The sequence below is a fragment of the Colletotrichum phormii genome (assembly GCF_030913505.1).
Source record: "Colletotrichum phormii strain CBS 102054 chromosome Unknown BDP81scaffold_21, whole genome shotgun sequence".
In the NCBI taxonomy this organism is placed as follows: domain Eukaryota; kingdom Fungi; phylum Ascomycota; class Sordariomycetes; order Glomerellales; family Glomerellaceae; genus Colletotrichum; species Colletotrichum phormii.
In genome coordinates, this window is record NW_026851463.1 from 512,942 (window position 1) to 529,654 (window position 16,713).

General features: G+C 50.9%; 6 protein-coding genes across 6 annotated transcripts; 4 read left to right on the plus strand and 2 right to left on the minus strand.

The window, feature by feature from the left end:
• The first annotated feature begins 1,103 nt into the window (after nt 1-1,103).
• Nucleotides 1,104-3,222, plus strand: BDP81DRAFT_381827 (major facilitator superfamily transporter). The gene is made up of 4 exons (XM_060586896.1): nt 1,104-1,614; nt 1,719-2,003; nt 2,074-2,761; nt 2,830-3,222. Exons 1-4 carry the CDS (start codon nt 1,416-1,418, stop codon nt 3,146-3,148), a joined length of 1,491 nt encoding a protein of 496 aa, XP_060441177.1. The 5' UTR covers nt 1,104-1,415; the 3' UTR covers nt 3,149-3,222.
• Nucleotides 3,223-3,854: 632 nt separating this feature from the next.
• On the plus strand, nt 3,855-6,902 carry BDP81DRAFT_356379 (uncharacterized protein). The gene has a single exon (XM_060586311.1). It carries the CDS (start codon nt 3,939-3,941, stop codon nt 6,549-6,551), a length of 2,613 nt encoding a protein of 870 aa, XP_060441178.1. The 5' UTR covers nt 3,855-3,938; the 3' UTR covers nt 6,552-6,902.
• A 462-nt stretch (nt 6,903-7,364) lies between these two features.
• BDP81DRAFT_436324 (cytidine deaminase-like protein) lies at nt 7,365-8,265 on the plus strand. Its single transcript, XM_060591123.1, has one exon. It carries the CDS (start codon nt 7,592-7,594, stop codon nt 8,123-8,125), a length of 534 nt encoding a protein of 177 aa, XP_060441179.1. The 5' UTR covers nt 7,365-7,591; the 3' UTR covers nt 8,126-8,265.
• A 106-nt stretch (nt 8,266-8,371) lies between these two features.
• BDP81DRAFT_328545 (isoprenoid synthase domain-containing protein) lies at nt 8,372-9,701 on the minus strand (the record flags this gene model as incomplete). The annotated part of the gene is made up of 8 exons (XM_060585226.1): nt 8,372-8,450; nt 8,517-8,713; nt 8,768-8,801; nt 8,852-8,941; nt 9,000-9,184; nt 9,375-9,499; nt 9,552-9,570; nt 9,621-9,701. Coding segments are annotated over 8 exons (810 nt in total), but the record flags the coding sequence as incomplete, so codon positions are not given.
• A 2,845-nt stretch (nt 9,702-12,546) lies between these two features.
• Nucleotides 12,547-14,552, plus strand: BDP81DRAFT_464149 (cytochrome P450; the record flags this gene model as incomplete). The annotated part of the gene is made up of 8 exons (XM_060594118.1): nt 12,547-12,772; nt 12,841-12,901; nt 12,964-13,228; nt 13,324-13,530; nt 13,602-13,931; nt 13,994-14,104; nt 14,167-14,327; nt 14,384-14,552. 8 exons carry the CDS (start codon nt 12,547-12,549, stop codon nt 14,550-14,552), a joined length of 1,530 nt encoding a protein of 509 aa, XP_060441181.1.
• Nucleotides 14,384-16,440, minus strand: BDP81DRAFT_100014 (tannase and feruloyl esterase). Its single transcript, XM_060581357.1, has 2 exons — nt 16,290-16,440; nt 14,384-16,234 (listed from the first exon to the last, which is right to left on the minus strand). Exons 1-2 carry the CDS (start codon nt 16,291-16,293, stop codon nt 14,625-14,627), a joined length of 1,614 nt encoding a protein of 537 aa, XP_060441182.1. The 5' UTR covers nt 16,294-16,440; the 3' UTR covers nt 14,384-14,624.
• Nucleotides 16,441-16,713: the final 273 nt, after the last annotated feature.

The window sequence follows — 16,713 nt, forward strand, 5'->3', positions numbered from 1 at the left end:
ATCCGCGTTCTAGGAGCCGAGACGAACCGATCATCTCATTCCAGCGCACATTTCTCAAAACGCAAACCGAGGTCCTGGGACCGAAAGAATACCTCAAACCCCCACACTTCAGTGAAGCTACGGGAAGGCTGCATTCCTGGCGCATGGCTTGAGGTTTGCGGGGTAATTTAATTAGTAGCAGAGCCAAGTGTCGAAGCGTGTCTTGTCAGGAACTTCTGTCAAAATGGTGCACAAGCGATCCAAAACGCCACATTGTCAACTGTCGCTTTCGACGCAAAGTTGTTCTCAGCCAAATGCAGATGGGGGAAAGCTCCGGGCATCCGGCGGCGTCCGCCTTCGTTCCTAAGTCCGGTTGTCTCTGTCTCATCGGCATCACCCTACATCCACCTGCAGCATCCATCGGACCGAGAGCATCCTGGCCACTCGCTCCAGTCGCACTCTGATATAGAGTCCAACAGGCAAGATGTTCGAATCAGAGAGTCAACCAGGAAGACAGTGTGTGACTACGCAGCAGACAGTATTACTCACACTTCCTGCATCGGCGGACGGAGTGGATCAGAGCCAAGTCCGACCCGGGGCCGGGGTGGAGTTGTGAAGCTGCGATTGAGTATTAACGGGGCAAAATTTTAAGATTTGATGATCCCAGAGTGAGCTCGAGTTCAGTCTCGGGTAACTCCCGCTAAAGCCTCCCGGAGAATAAGAGCTTGCTTACGGGCACCTTCTTTTCGTGGCATATGAGAGGTTCGCTTCGGATACGAGACGCCGTCCACTGTTGACGGCCGTCGTTTGGCATTATTCAGCTTCCCACATGACCCAATGCCCGCTCCGCGTGGCTCTAGCCCTCAGAAGGCTGCACAAACGTGCATACTATTGGGAAGCCGCTTGACTGCTTCGCACCGAGAGGAAACGCGGGGTTCGGGTGGGAGGTCGGGGCGACAAGCAAGGAAGCCAAGCACCCCCAGCAAAGCAGCAAGGGATGATCAATACCCATTGCAAACCCCCATCCCTGCTCGATGCTACCGCTGCCGGTCTACTCCAACCCGGGCCTAGACTCGCGTTGGTGCCGTCCTTTTTGAGGACAGTCTGTGGAGTCGGGAGGATCACCGACCCTGTCCTTGGTATGAGTCGTCGCGCCGAGGTCGGGCGCGAGAGAGAAAAAAAGTAAGTGAGTGAGTGACCTTGCCAGACAGAACCGTCGTCGAGGAAAAAGAATGGGTGACGAAATATAAGCTGACGGCCACCCTGAGAGATCTTCGGATCGGGCTGGTCTCTCCTTCGCTGCACCTTCAAAGTTTCTATCCCTTCTGCTCCCTTGCCGGGTTTGTGTCCGCGAGGCCGTCCTTGTTGGTTGGAGAGTTCTACTTTCGTCCATCTCACCAACACTACAGAGCTATTGAGCTCAATCGACCCCCAAGATGCAGTTCGACAAGGAACACAAGACCGCAGATTCGCCGTCGCGCTCCCTTGAGCATGCGACAGACCTGGATCGACCAGTCTACGGCGACGAAGCACCCATTGAATGCCCTCCTCACACGACGGAGTCGAAGCTCATCACCAAGATCGACTTCCGCGTCATTCCATTCCTGTGTGTCATGTACCTTTTGGCCTTCCTCGGTAAGCTCTCTCTCCCCCGCTCCCAGGCTACGGCGAATCAACCGCAGCCATCATCAGAAGCAATTGCAATTGCATCAATGCTGACCAGAAACTCATCTCACTAGACCGTGTAAACATTGCCAACGCCAATGTCTTTGGTCTGTCAAAAGAGCTCGAGCTAGACGGCACACTGTACAACAACGCGCTCGTCGTCTTCTTCGTGCCCTACATCCTCCTCGAGATTCCTTCCAACATCCTCCTCAAGAAGTTCAAGCCCCATGTCTGGCTCAGCATCAACATGTTTGGCTTCGGCCTCGTCACCATGCTTCAGGGCTTCGTGCAGAACTACGCCGGCCTCTGCACAACGCGCTTCTTCCTCGGTGTCTTTGAGACGGGCATGTTTCCGGGAGGTATGCGACCCCCCAACGCCCTCGATCGATCCCTTGTGTTCACAAAGCTAACCGACGTCTCCTTTTCCAGCGTTCTACCTCATCGGCATGTGGTACCGCCGCCACGAAGCCCAGCGCCGCTATTCCTTCTTCTTCAACAGCACCACCCTTGCCGGCGCATTCGGCGGTCTCCTCGCTGCGGCGATCGGAAAGATGAGCGGCGTTCGCGGTTACGCCGGCTGGCGCTGGATCTTCATCCTCGAGGGCCTCCTAACCGTTGTTGTCAGCGTGTTCTTCTTTTTCTGGCTGCCCGACTTCCCAGAGGACGTGAAGTGGCTCAGCGAAGATGAGAAGGCCTTTGTCTCGGCTCGCTTGCGCGCGGACCAGGGCCGCTCTGCCGTTGAGCGCAAGATCACTTTCCGCGACGCCGGACGCATCTTCAAGGACTACAAGGTCATTGTCGGCGGCTTCATGTACTTCGGCCTGATTGTCCCGGCGTACGGGTATGCCTACTTCGCACCGGGTATCATCCAGACCTACGGATATGACAGCATTCAGACGCAGCTGCACAGCGTACCACCCTGGGTTGTGGCTTTTGGCTTCTCGATGATCATCGCCTTCATCTCGGATAAGACGCGGCACCGGTTCGGTTTCGCGATCTTTGCGATTTGTGTGGCAATGGCCGGTTTCGCCATCTTGATTTCCGTCCACAATAATACGTCTGTCCAGTATGCGGCGCTGTTTCTTGTCGCAATGGGCGCGTACACCGCAATGCCGATGTAAGTCCAACCAGCGCCTTCTGCATGCTCTGCAAAAGGAGTGCTCCTTGCTAACTCTAGCCTTCTAGTATTGTTTGTTGGTTCAACATGAACCTGGGTGGCCACCACCGACGTTCTATCGGCAGTGCTTGGCAGGTTGGCTTCGGCAATATCGGCGGCATCATTGCTGTGTTTGCCTTCCTGAAGAAGGATGCGCCAAAGTATATCCCTGGTTATAGCATCAGCATCGCTTTCGTTATTCTCAGCGGCCTTGCGTGTCTGGTGTATGCCATTGGCTGCTGGTCTGCAAACAAGCACAGAGATCGCACCGCGGCCGAGTCGACGTTGACGGAAGACGAGAAGATGGAGCTCGGAGATATGTCTCCTGATTACAGATATTTGCTATAACCAACTGTCTCAAGATAAAGTAGCAGTTGCCTTGATGGTTGACCTGCATAATGAAAATGATTCCTCAGCATAAATTATGCTTCCGCGCCGCCTCGATGCACCACCAACTCCAGATCTGTCTGGGACCACATGTATCCCGCTCAACTCCTGCAACAACCGACATCCGACCTAAGAGAAAGCTGTGCAACTCCAAGACACTCGTCGTGTTCACTGTTCAAGTCATCCGCGAACCACGTTGTCGCAGTAGAGTTGAAGTGTTGGTCCCTCCCGTATTTTGATCTACATTGCATACGTATTCCCTTACCTTAAGCATTGTGCATATCTCTGCCAGGATGGCTATCAGCTTCCAACAGCTTTCAAATCAACATCATCGCCCACCTCGAGATGTTGAGCACATGCGAAAGCAAGGAACAGATGCGATCACCAACCGGTCACCAACAGATTGGGCATTGTTGGATGTGATCCGCCGGATGGCACACATCCCATTGGGTCATCAGGCGCTCTCCAAGGGGCCGTCATGCCGGGGCATTTAATCAATTCAGGGGGGATTGCATGCGGCGTAACACTGTTGGTCCAACAAACATGCAGAGTTCCCGTTGGTTTTCGCTTCCGCGCCGCGTCCGCCCGCTTTTTCGCGCCCGCCGCCTCAGATGGTCATCAATGAAGAATTTCATGCAAAAGGTGCTGCTTCCTCTTACGTAGATTTCGAGGTCTGGTTTTCCCAGTATCAAACAGCATACAGAGTTGCCGATGTGTTGTGTGAGTCCGCAACTCACCCCAAGCCATCACGATGCTCCCCGAAGCCCTCGTTAGCGTTTACCAGTCGTACAAGACGGACACGGACTTCATCACGACCTGGCTCGCCACCACAGCACGAGCATACGGTTGTCCAGCTGAGCTCATATCAGGGCTTCGGGACACGAAAGACGACAAGCCTGACTCGGCACCGAAAGATGACAAACCATCCGGTCAACGCAAAGCAAAATCAACCAAGGAAGCATCAAAGTCGTCGCAGAAGAAACCTCGCAAACGATACATCCTCGCAGTCAAAGATCTTCTTCCGTTGGCCCAGTTCCTCGCAACATCACAGAAGCGAACCATTGTTCCTCCGAATAGTCTCACCGCCGCTCTCGATAGAGTGATTGAGCTCAGGGCCAAGTTTAGCACCCAACTAACCGAGCCTGGTGCCACGACCAACGATCAAGATGACAGCACCCACTTTTACTTCCTAAGGGTCTTGTGTCAAGTACGCCATGTCTTGACAGCTCATCGGACTGCTTCCCCAACCAACACAGAAGCATCGAGTGGAGATGCTGCTGAGAAGCCGCAGCCATCAGCCAACAAGTTCGAAGGGCTACTTGTGTCTGAGCCATCTGCAGAGTTCATCAATGCCCCAGACGCACCTCCACCAACGAGACCAGCGAAGTCTGTAGCTGATGCCAACTTCGAGGCCGAGAGCGAGATGTCGAGTTGGGACGCTCAGTTCGTATGGCAGCTGGTATGGAAAGACCTTTACGGAGTGCGCCAGAGGATCAGATACATGTGGCAACAGTTCCGCGAAGGACGCCACGAGCTCATCTCCGTTGCATTGGCCACCAACACCGCCATCGACCTCGCCCGCAACCTCGTCGAAGATGTTACGCCAGTACTCCAATCTCAGCCAGGGGGATTATTCGGGGTCATCTGTCTCTACAATGCCACATTCACACCTACAAAAATCCGAAAATACTCGGAAGGTCTGCTTAATTTGCCAGAGAAGCCAACGAAAGAGGAACTTGCGTACGTTGCGGGCGTCATAGACTGCACCAACGTCTACAGCATGTTGAACCAACTCCTTCCAACAGATAAAGGCCCCATCTACCCACCACTGGTCACAAAGGGCAGCCCAAAGATCCGACTAGCGAGGACTCATGGCGACTATGTCATTGACCGGAACACGCTTTCTCATGTTCTCTACGATATGAACTTCATTCTCCATTACATCCCAGATTGGCCAGTGGACGATGGTGTCCTGCGAGGATTCCGAGAAACGACCCGCACGAGGGAGATCCCCTTCTATTTTGTGTATGCGGCCCAACTACTCATTGACATCCATGAGGTCATGGGCAATAACTTGCCGTCCATTCGAGTACAGTTCATGCGAGGGTTGTCGACATTGCAAGAGCTCATGACACAGGCGTGGTACATCCACCAAAGCACAAGAATGGACCCAAAGGCGCTAAGATGCTTCCCGCTCCTCCAGCGTACGGTGCTAAGCATGTCCAAAATGACCCGCGATCCCATTCTCGTCGAAAAACAGCGGCTCAAGAAGCCCATCGCAGATCCCTCTCTGGAACGCCTACGGTTGATGAAGACTGATCCGGTCATGGCTGGTCTGATCATGTACACATTTCGAGCAGCAACGTATCGCGTCGGGATTTGCCTTGCGAACGATACACTATCCGTCATGTCGACTATGCATCTCTACAATGCTTTATATCAAGAAGGTCTGCTCAAATCTAAGTGGTGGGACATAGAGCTCATCAATGAACTGGCCGGCAAGTCCCAGTTCTACGTGGGCAACCCCCCAAGTGATCCGAAAGGATACATCAAGAGTTTCCTTATGCAGACCGGTCTGAAGAGCGTCTACATGAGTCAGCTTCAAAGGTCAAAGACACAGACAAAGCTATTCAAAGAACTCAAGAACAGAAGAAGTATTTCTGAAGGGGCGACTGTTTCTATGATGTTCTACGAAAGGTACTGCAACGAGAAAGGCGAGACCTCGACAGGCAACTGGACCGCTGAAGACATCGTACGCATCCTCGATCACTGTCCGGAGGGTTTATGGTTTGATCACCCCCAACAGGAACCAGAGAGCGAGAACCGGGACAAGTGCTCCAAGAAGTCGACACAAAAGCGGAAGAGGCCTGCAAAGCCCGCCAAACCTAGCCTACCTCCCTACGATATCATCACATCCCTGGGGGTCGGGCTCTTGGACGAAGCAGCAGAGTTTGGGTTTCCCTGGCTAGCCATGCATCGCAACGCATGGTACCTGATGCGTAAGATTCGGATGGCCAGCGAGCGCACCTTCATGATGTTGGTGCCGGGCTACAGCATGTCTGAAGCCGGGCTGATGACTCTTACCACCTACATCCTGGATGTTCTGGTTCATCCTAGGCCTGCCAACTCTTTGGGGAGGCGGGTTCTTGAGGAAGTGGCGGCTACTTTCAATCGCTACCTCACCTATGTCCCGAAAGATCACGGCTGGTCCGCTGGTGAAACGGTATGGAAGGAGATGGAGATCGCTCTCGGTATTGGACTTCATATGTACGACAGGGTTGTTGGTAAAGTCTCCAAGGATGGAGACTCTGAAGAAAGGCTACATCCTGAAATAGTGACAGACATGGCGGTTCCTGTGTGTTGATGTGCCATTGTTTTTGTCTTCGAATATTTCACGTATGGGCTACATGGGTAGAGTCGGTTAAGCAAGCTCGGGATGGTTTTCGAATTAAAGTCTCCTTCTCTCTTTGTCTGTAACTTCAAGGTAGAATTCTCTTCAATATTGCATGGCATTTTGGTCTGAAAAGACTGGCTTCAATCTCGAGCCGTACCTGAGGGGAGTGTTTGTGCCCTCCCTTGATACCAACTTTCAAATGGAACAATTTTATGCACTTCGACGAAGTAACTAAAATGATCAAATAGATTTTGGTTGAAAACTTGAATGAAGCTGTTGGTATCACAGGCGTGATACATTTCCTCATGAGGGTGTATCTTCGGCAACAATCACGTCGATGTCCGTGATAATTGCTGTTGTTTTTCTTCCTATTTACATTGTGGGCAGGGGCCGATTGACGGTTAGTCAGGGTGGCCAGCGGAATATGCATATGTGAGTGAGCAGAAAAGAGCGTCTATTCGTACTAAAGAGTGGATGGAATCACCACAGGCTTGTGGGCCTAGTGCTATCCTAATAAGTCTTGCAGAGCTAGGACCAGGTGGAAATGACAGTCTGGCCTGTTTCGTGATGGTCAGACCATTCCGAATGGGTTATGTCCATGACTCGCGTAGAAGCATGCATGGATTCTGTCACCGATCGAAGTAGGTGGGGACGGCCTGGGTGGTTGCCCCACCTTAACCGGCCGTGATGACTAAGCCGGTTGTCCCACTTCGCCCAGGGCAGGCGCCAGCCAGCCCACGATACCTGCCCATTGCTCCTTATCAGCCTTGCCGTTCCGACAGAAGCTTATTGATTACGTGTGTCCCAAACATCGCCAGATTCTCAGATGAGAATGACACTGTCCAGTTTGCCTGGCTTGGAACAATGCTGCCCCGAGCCCCACTACGTCATGAATTATTCCGCAGCATTTGAACTCCTACACCTCATCCCACAACTCATCTCATCATCCCATTCAACACAAACACAGTTCTACCAAACTACATCGCTTCGTTCATATCGACTTACTCACAATGGCCCTCACACCAGACCCCAAAATTCTCCAACGCTGCGTCGAGCTAGCAAAAGAAGCCCTCGAAGCAGGCGACGATCCCTTCGGCTCCGTGCTCGTGAGCGGAGACGGCAAGATCATCCGCGTAGACCGCAATCGTGTGAACACTGGCGAGAATGGAGACGGGAAACGTGACGGAACGCTGCACCCGGAGTTCACCCTCGCGCGATGGGCGCAACTTAACCTTGGCGCCGAGGAACGGGCCAAGTCTTCGGTGTACACTTCCGGCGAACACTGCCCGATGTGTGCTGCCGCTCACGCCTGGGCTGGACTGGGACCCATCGTCTACGTTTCTTCAAGTGCGCAATTCGCTAGTTGGCTGGAAGAGTTTGGGTTGAAGGCGGGCGGGAAGGTCAAGCCGCTGCCTATCAATGATGTCGCGCCGGGCATTTCGGTGCAGGGTCCAATTCCTGGGCTGGATGAGGAGGTCAAGGCATTGCACAAGAGAAACGTTGAGAAGTCATCACAAATGAGAAGAATGTCGCTCGAGACCTAGTGGGCTGACAGTCAAGACACATGGTACATCTCGCAGATGGGATCCGAGTGGCCTCGAACACCAGGAAGCGAGTAGTACTCGACGCGACAGAAGAGTTCAATGAATAGCATAATAATATTATCATCATCAAGTCAGCCGCAGCGAATTTTAGTGAAGATTGACAGAGTCCAGCACTCCATTCAGCAGACTGAGATTTGACAACTCGACCACTGAGTCCTTAGGACATTCGAATGGCATGGATAGCTCTCAGGCTTCGGGCAACCGCAAGATTCTTGTCTGTCTGACCAGAGTGCCTTCATCGCCAAGGTACCGTCCGCTCTCGTAACTACACGTGGTCAAGGTCAGTGAATCAGTGACATGATCAATGCTTCAAGCTCAACGGAACACGAACCTCCAATGCAGATTGCCAAGCGCGACATCGCGGCAGCCATTGAGGTACCGAACGACCTCTTGGTCGATCTTCTCTCCGCAGATTGGCATCTTCGACAAAGCAAGATACCAATCCCGATAGCATTCGTCAATGGCTTCCTGGGTAGAGTGCCCCTGGGACTTCAACAAGGCGATGAGGTTGTGCTGTACACCTTGTTCCTACAAGTTTCATCGTCAACAATTGGTCGGAATTGAAGCTCGCACTCGACTCACCAAATCTTTGCGATATGACAGGATGTCATTGACACTGTGGAAATTAGCCATCAATCCGCGACGAACAACACTACGCCAACTCACAGAATTACTAGATCAGCCGAGATACGTCTGCACTCTTGCAAGCTCTCGTCTTCTATGACCTCTGAGGGTACATTGATGCCGTGGCAAAATCTTCAGAGTATGCCGTCAGCTCACTATTTGCTTGTCTGTGACACGGCAATGCACTCACTCAACAAGCACATAAGATGGCTGACATCCAATAGTTCCTCTTCGGAATCCCATGTACTCGTCGACAGTCAGGTTCCTGGCTGACTTGGAGGTTTGAACTCCAACTTGACTCAGCAGACCCGAGAAGTAGAATCTAATTGAAGCCTTGTAACGCTTCTGTAACTCTATCGGATTTGTGTCAGTGGCCTAGGGGCTATTCACCTCCGTCATAAGTGTGAGGCGACGGTGGAAAACGTTCAATGCCTTTCGTAGATCTCTGAATGTAGCAACGCATCTGTCAGTAATGCGGTATTGACAAGAATGGAGTGCTTCAGTGCGAAAATGGTAAAGTCGGAAAATTTACCTTCTTGAACCGATCCCAGACAGTCTAAAAGACATAATACCTAATTGGGTTGTCATGCAGTTGGACTGGGGCCTGAGTGTCCTCAAGCACCGCAAAGGTGGCATGCAACTCCTCCACGGCCTTGACAAGGTCGTCTTTCAGATGACCCTCATCAAATTCTATCAAGAGTTAGCGTGTTCAGGAGAAATAACATGGTCATGGTGTACTTACGGTCATCAAAAGCAAAAACCTTGTAGCCGCATTAGCTCAACGTTTTCTGACGGATTAAAGTTGACATACCCAGTTGTTCCAATCGACCATCGTTCGGTATGCCTTCGCATCAGTGTATGGGACCCACATCGCATTCATGAACGCGAAGTTGGCCTGGACGTTTCTTCGAGCTTGAGCTTCACTGAGACGGAGAATTCTGTGACCGATTCAAATCAGCGTTGCGTCAGTGAAAACAGGTTTCACCATCGTTACTAACTTCGCAATCTAACTGTCTGCTTCCTTCTTCACATGTTCATAATTAAGGTTGATGACGGGTTTCACAGACATAATCGAAGAGAAGAAGTCTGGGATGCGGACATAATTGACACTTGATTCGTCAGAATTAATGCCAAGGTGGACCTGTATATCCAATGTGCTTCCCTCTTTCGAGGATACAGTGAAAGCCCGAGATGAAGACAGCGAGTCTGTCAAAGTTGAAAATAAAGAGACTGGAGAGCCTGGAGACATCGCTGACTCTCCGTCATCTTCAACGTCGATGTGGAAAGGATTCACTAGACTCTTTTCGGACATGTTGTTGGATGCGTCGTCAGAGTCGTTTTCAACGCCGGTTCGGTGGTTTCCGAAGAGAAAAGACTCTGGTGAAATCATGATGTCTTTAATAAAGATGTCTTAGTATGGAGTGAATGTTGTAGTCAGGCTTAAAAGAAGCTTGAAGGACTGAAGATAGAGTAAAACAGTCAACGACGAAGGACGGAACACGCTGCTTTTCAGCTCTTTCAGAGATATCCACCCTGTTCGCCCGGTTGGTTCATCAGTTCAAGCGACATTTGAAGATGCCCAACATCATCCTCCGATCTATCCCATCGTGACGACTTGGCCATGGGTCTTCAAGAACTTGTCGTGCGGTATCGCTGCTAGCCTCTACGAGGGGGTCGTCCACCCCGGTTCCTTTTGCCTCCACATGAACATTCACCACACCAAAAGATACTTGTGACTGCCGCAAAACCTCATCTCAGCAAGAAAAGAATTTTCTTGAACGTGGAGTAACAATTCGTCATGGTGGAAGTCTCTATCGGTGACTCCGTCAGTGAGAAGCCTCACTTTAGACAAAGTCTCGGAAATGTCAACTGGTTGTGAGTGCCTTCAGCTTCTAGTTAAGCAAACATGTCTCAGCTTCTCACGAGTTGTCGCTCCCTAGCATGGCTACCATGCTAGTCTCATTCATTCAAAAAGTAAGTTCCATTTCATTTCGACTTGTTCGACTCCGTGATCCAAAAAGAAAGGCGCACACCGAAGAACACATAAGCTGGAAAGTGGGCTTTCTCAAAGAGCAAGATGGCAAGCCACATTGAGTCGATCCTGCGGATGAAAGCTCAAAATCAATAAGTGCATGAATTTTATTAGCTTCAGATTGTTTCCAGGTCTGAACGGTCTAGCTTCTCATTACCTGCTATGTCTGTCTAAGAGAAGGTACGTGTACAGATTAATGACGCATTCAACTGCGGGCTGTCCAAGATAGCCAAATATAATATCCCGCCGGTAAGACGACTTCTGAATGTTTCAAGCGAAGTAATATCCCATATTTCAACCCATCATGTAAGTTCTTACAGAAGCAGAGTCTCGCAATTGACGCCTTCAAGAACTCAGTCTATTAAGGACCAAGTGACGTCTGTCAGAGCCCTCCCGGATAGGGGCTAGTTAGAGGTAGTAAGGAGTCCAAGCAACAAAGGAGCAGCTCAGATATATATACAGCGCAGGGAGTACACGTCGGGGGAGGAGCAGATTTCAGTAATTCATCATTCTACCCCTAACTGCAGTTGGCCTCTGAGAGCTTCCACCCTGCGTCAACAACCCCAACTTGACAACGTCTGCCTCTGCCTCGAAGTTATGGGAAAGTTGCTCAGAGAAATTTAGGAGTCTATGCCTGCTGCTTCAAGCTTTCATGGAATGTCAGTTGCGAGACATAACATATCGAGTCTCGTCTTTTGGTCCTCGTTGGCGCACGCAAAGTCCTAGCATCATCTCATCATCGCTTGCAGGTGTCCAACAAATGGCTTGCCCAACGAGTGTGTAAGCCACCAGAGGTATCATTCTTCAAGTATAATCCCTGTTCAATTACCAGGTACCGGGAATCGAATCAATCAACTTCATGTTGGTTCAACCGGTCATGACCCGCTTCGCAATGATGACAGTAGACAGGGGCGCTATCGGCCTTCTTCCGAGCTGGGAAAAGCGATCCTCGTCGACGAAAAGTCAAACGCCACAGGCAGAAAACTCCACAGGTGTTTGCTTTGTGGCGCCAGCTGAGGTAGGTTTACATGGGTGTTCTACTAGTCGATAATTACTGATTAGAGTGATGCCCCGAACCTTCCGACTGGATACTGCATATTGCGGATAATCGGCCCACACCAGATTGGGCGTCTTGTTTGCTTGCTCAACGTGGAACGCACCCAATCATTCTCATACACGTTGCCATCCCTCCGGATGCCTTGCTAGATATGTATTGTAGAGCGGTTGAATCGTCTTACAGGATGCCTCCGCCCTGCGGGAACTGGGCAGGCTTTCCAATGACCGCTGGGTACATGACCCGTGGCATGGAGGAGTTCGCCAAGTTGCCAAACATTCCTTGGCCAGCTACGCCGCGTGACCGCCTCCGCGTGACAGGGAGCGCTTAAATGTGGTAGCAAACAATGGTGATCTTTCTCCAGTTGTTTTGTTGAACATCTACAGACTACGCGGTCCACAAGCTCAACACCGTCAATTTGATACATGGTGTTCGAATCAACACCTCAAGTTTGTCTCATCGTCTTACCTGAAAATTAATAGACTCAAGTATTGTAGTAGGGTTATGCCCTCAAAGATCCATCGAAAGATAAGAGAACTTCAGGATATCACTTGACTTTAGAAATAAGTCCCGCGCCATCATCTGGGTCATGCTCAGGAGGAGTCTTCCGAGGATCAACCTTATTGAGCTATCTGCTTCTTTTTTCCGACGATGGCTCTGTTTCAATTGCGCGAGATTCTCTGTTCGCCAAGCATTCTTGCCCTGTGCTTCTCTATTCATGTCATTGGTGGTGTGTTCTACAGGCTCATCTTGCACCCGCTTAGAAAGATTCCTGGCCCGTGGTACGCTGCAGCAACATACTGGTACGAATTCTACCAAGATGTGATTCTCAACGGCAACTACGTGAAGGAGTACCCTGATCTTCACGCCAAGTACGGTGAGTGAAATACCCGCGATACGTACATGCGTTCTTGGCTGTGTCGTCCATGCTGATGCATCCTTCAGGCCCAGTCGTCCGGGTGTCTCCTAGTCGTGTGCATGTCAGTGATCCAGATTACTTCAGGGAGTGAGTTGAGCTCTATTCGTGAGCTAAAATCCAAGGAACGTCTCACTGATGTGGCTTTCCAGGCCTTACGGAAGTGGCACGAAATACACCAAGGATCCCGACTTCTTCCAGAGCGCGGGTGGCATTAAGTACTCCATCATCATGTTGATTGATCCCGAGGTTCACAAAGAACGAAAGAATACGGTTCAATCCCTCTTCTCGACCAAGCATGTGGACCACCTGGCGCCTGTCGCTTTAGATATTGTGCAGAGAGCCATGGCAAAAGCACAGCGCGCCTTCGAGAACGACCAGTCGATCAACTTACAACCATTTTACCAATGCATTACTGTAGGTTGCTTCTCAACTCGTTCAACTGATCACAACATCCACCTCCGGGATGTTCTCTAATATGACTGCAAGGCTGAGTGCTGAACTTCTTCTAGGTTGACACCATCATGCCTGTTCTATTCGACAGACAATTGAACTTTGTTGATTCTGACGAAGACGAGCCACCGTTTTTGAGCATGCTAGCCAAGTTCGTCGACCAATTCTTTCTAACCAAGCACTTTCCCATGATCAGCCACATCGCTATGAGTCTACCCCTCAGTGTAGCAAGGATAATTTTGCCGGATTACGTCGTTTTTCGAGAGGTGAGTGCAGTCATTGCAAGATGTGGTCAAACATCAGAAGGCATCCTAGGCCTGAGCTAACCTTCAAGTAGCAATGCACCACGTGGATCAAAGAAGACGAGGAGAAACAGCGAAGCGGCAAAACGACTACGGATGACGGCCGTAACACCTATTTCGGTCTTCTCCTAGAGGCAGAAAAGACCAAAGTGTCTCACAAGCTCAGCCAAGACGCACTCGTCGACGAAGCACTGTCTGTGTGTTTTGCCGGCACTGATACGAACAGCATTGCTCTTAGCTTTGGCACATACTTCTTGCTGAGGAACCCGGATAAGCTTGAGAAGATGCTGGAAGAGTTGAAAGACGCTCCTACGAATACTGATGGTCTCTATGAGTACCAAACTGTTTCGAAACTGCCATACCTTGTAAGTGCGAGAACATTTGAAAGGAAGATTGGGTTTCACATGCTGATTCTCCATGTTTCTAGACCGCAGTCATCAAGGAGATACTTCGTCTCGGATCTCCAGTACCTGGCATCATTCCGCGCAGAGTCCCTGCTGGCGGCGCTGCCGTCGGAGGACATTTTCTTCCAGAAGGCGTAAGTGACAGATTGGATTAGCTATACACTATGTTATGTCACTGACTCAGTCTTTCTCCAAGACTACCGTTTCGCAGGCCCTTCGTATGATCCATGACAACCCAGACGTGTACCCGGAGCCCGAGAACTTCGTCCCTGAGAGATGGCTTGGTAAAGCCGGCTGGGAACTGGAGAAATACTATGTGCCATTCAGCAAAGGCCCACGAGCTTGCATAGGCTTGAAGTAAGTTTACATACGCTCGAACTCGTCGGGAGAAAGCCAGGCCTAACTTGAAATAGTATCGCATATCTCGAACTTTACCTCTGTTTTGCAAACCTCTTCAGCCGCTTCGAGATGGAATTATACGAGACGAATGAGAGCACCTTCAAGTGGGTAGACAATGGCGTTTCAAGGCTTTTGAATCCAATTAGAGTCAAGATCAAGTCAATTAGGGGGGTCGGTGAGTGATTTCAGGGTGGCAATTGCGTTTTCCTAGATATTTAAACCAAGTCTGTTCCATACTAGTAGTACATGTAGACACTAGATGCATTGCCAACTATCCGGCTTCGAGGGGTCTCCCTGCCCCTTGAACACGTTTCGCGTGGGATATTTACAATGCCTCCTCTGCAGATCGACCTCCCCGGAGGCCGTCAAGCGGCTACCAAGAATGAACTCGGGTGCCACGCCCTCCTCAACCCAGCGAACGATTGCCGCCAATACGTTAGCATCTGGGTCATACGAGGCGAAAGTCTCCGGGTTGCCGCCAATCATGCTAGCTCCAGTACCATCGCGACAATGCGCCATGCCAGAGATTCTGAAATACCGGTAAAAGTCGTCCAGCTCCTTTGAGGGAAGGTTCATGGTACGTGACACATGGTTGTAGTACCTCTCTGAGTTGTCACTGCTGATCGCATTGTCCTGCATGCCGTGGTAATGCAGGACCTTGACTCCACGATCCTTAGCTGCGGATAAGTCGCCTTCCCAAGTTGACACCTTCCATGGATCTTGCTTCGAAGCCACTGCGTAATCCTCCGGTGTCATTGTCGAGAGATCCCATTTGATATCGTTGTAGACGACATATCGCCACCAGTCCAGGGGATATTGATGGGGCTGTCCGTTGAGAAGCCGAGCAGTCGCATTGGACCCAGGTTGCAGCCGAGGGAAGATGTACTGTCCATCCAAGCCATAAACTGGAGAAAAGATGGCCCGCACAGTAGCTGCTTGCTCTCCGCTCAGACAGCCATCCGTGGAGCCCTCGGCGCAGATGAGGCCTTCGGGTCTGTATTGACACAAGCTCGGGTCTTCGAGAATGCCGTCTTCAAGACCGTCCAATCCATCGCATTGCTTGAAGACATCTGCATACACCAACTCCCACTCCGCGGGAGAAAGAAATCGCGAGGTCTCATTAGTCCCTGTCTTGAGGAAAAGCTGCCCGGTCCAGTACATGAGTGCAATCAGGTCGAAAGCAGGAGCGCCTGCGACGATGCCATCATAGTCCTCCGGAAAGCTCTGGGCCTCCTTGAACCCCTGTCTACCGCCCGTAGAACAGCCCAGGTAGTACGACTTGGTGTGCTCTTTGCCGTAGTATTGCTGGGCAATCTCTTTACCCAACTGAGCTTCAAGGTGTACGGCGCGGTAGACATAATCCTCAATCACCCCGGGGTTGTTGAGGAAGGGGGCACCAGACGTTCCGTCGTGGCCATTGTTGGTGCCAATTGTGGCGAACTGATGTGTGGCCCCGTAGTTGAGGTCGCCGTATTGGATGCATCCGTTCATACCGCCATTGCCAGTACCCAAGAAACGGCCGCTCCATTCTGATGGAAGCCAAGCTTCAAGGGAGATGTTGCTTGTCGGACCGGTGGTAGTGACAAAGACAACCCGACAGATATCCACGCTGGAAACTTGAAAGGGGATTGCGCATGATGGGTGATTGTCAGGGAGCGAAATGTTTGTCCCTGTTGCGATGAATGTGGTCTCGTGGATTATCGTATTGGGAAGATTAAGACGGCTCGCAAAGGATGCGCAATCCTCGGGAGTGACAGCTTGGGCTGACCCAACCCCCAACAGAAATTGAAACACTGAAGAACGAGAACTTCTCATGGCTGCAATTACTGATCCGACAATGTCTACATCTTGTATAAGGAGGGCAACTTCAAGGATTACTTATTGCCATCTTCTTCGTGTGCCTCGGACAGTGTTACTCACTCATATCGCTATCCTGAACTACCGTGACCTGCTACCGCGCTTATCCGCAGTCCTCGAGGAAATCCGCTCTCGTGCTTGTAGCCAGTCTCCTGGGTCAGAATCCCCGCAGACGGATAAAGAATCGGTTGGTTGTGTCGTCTCTGCAGAGCTGCTAGATTGACAAGCCATGGGGCAACGGAGCAATAGAGTCGATCACCTGCCGTACCAGGCTAAGGATAGTCTAGGGTAGCTTGACAGCTGGTGAGGAAGAGTTACTTCTTCAGAGGGGCTGTTGCCGCTGTTCAAATTAGAGACGCGGGGTAACCAGCCATTTCCCTGCAAAACGACAACCGGATTCTTGCGCTCTAGTCAGTAGCTCAGCGTTATCGGACGACTACTGACTCTTTTTGGTGATCAAATACCTCTTGCCAGAGATGCCATGAAG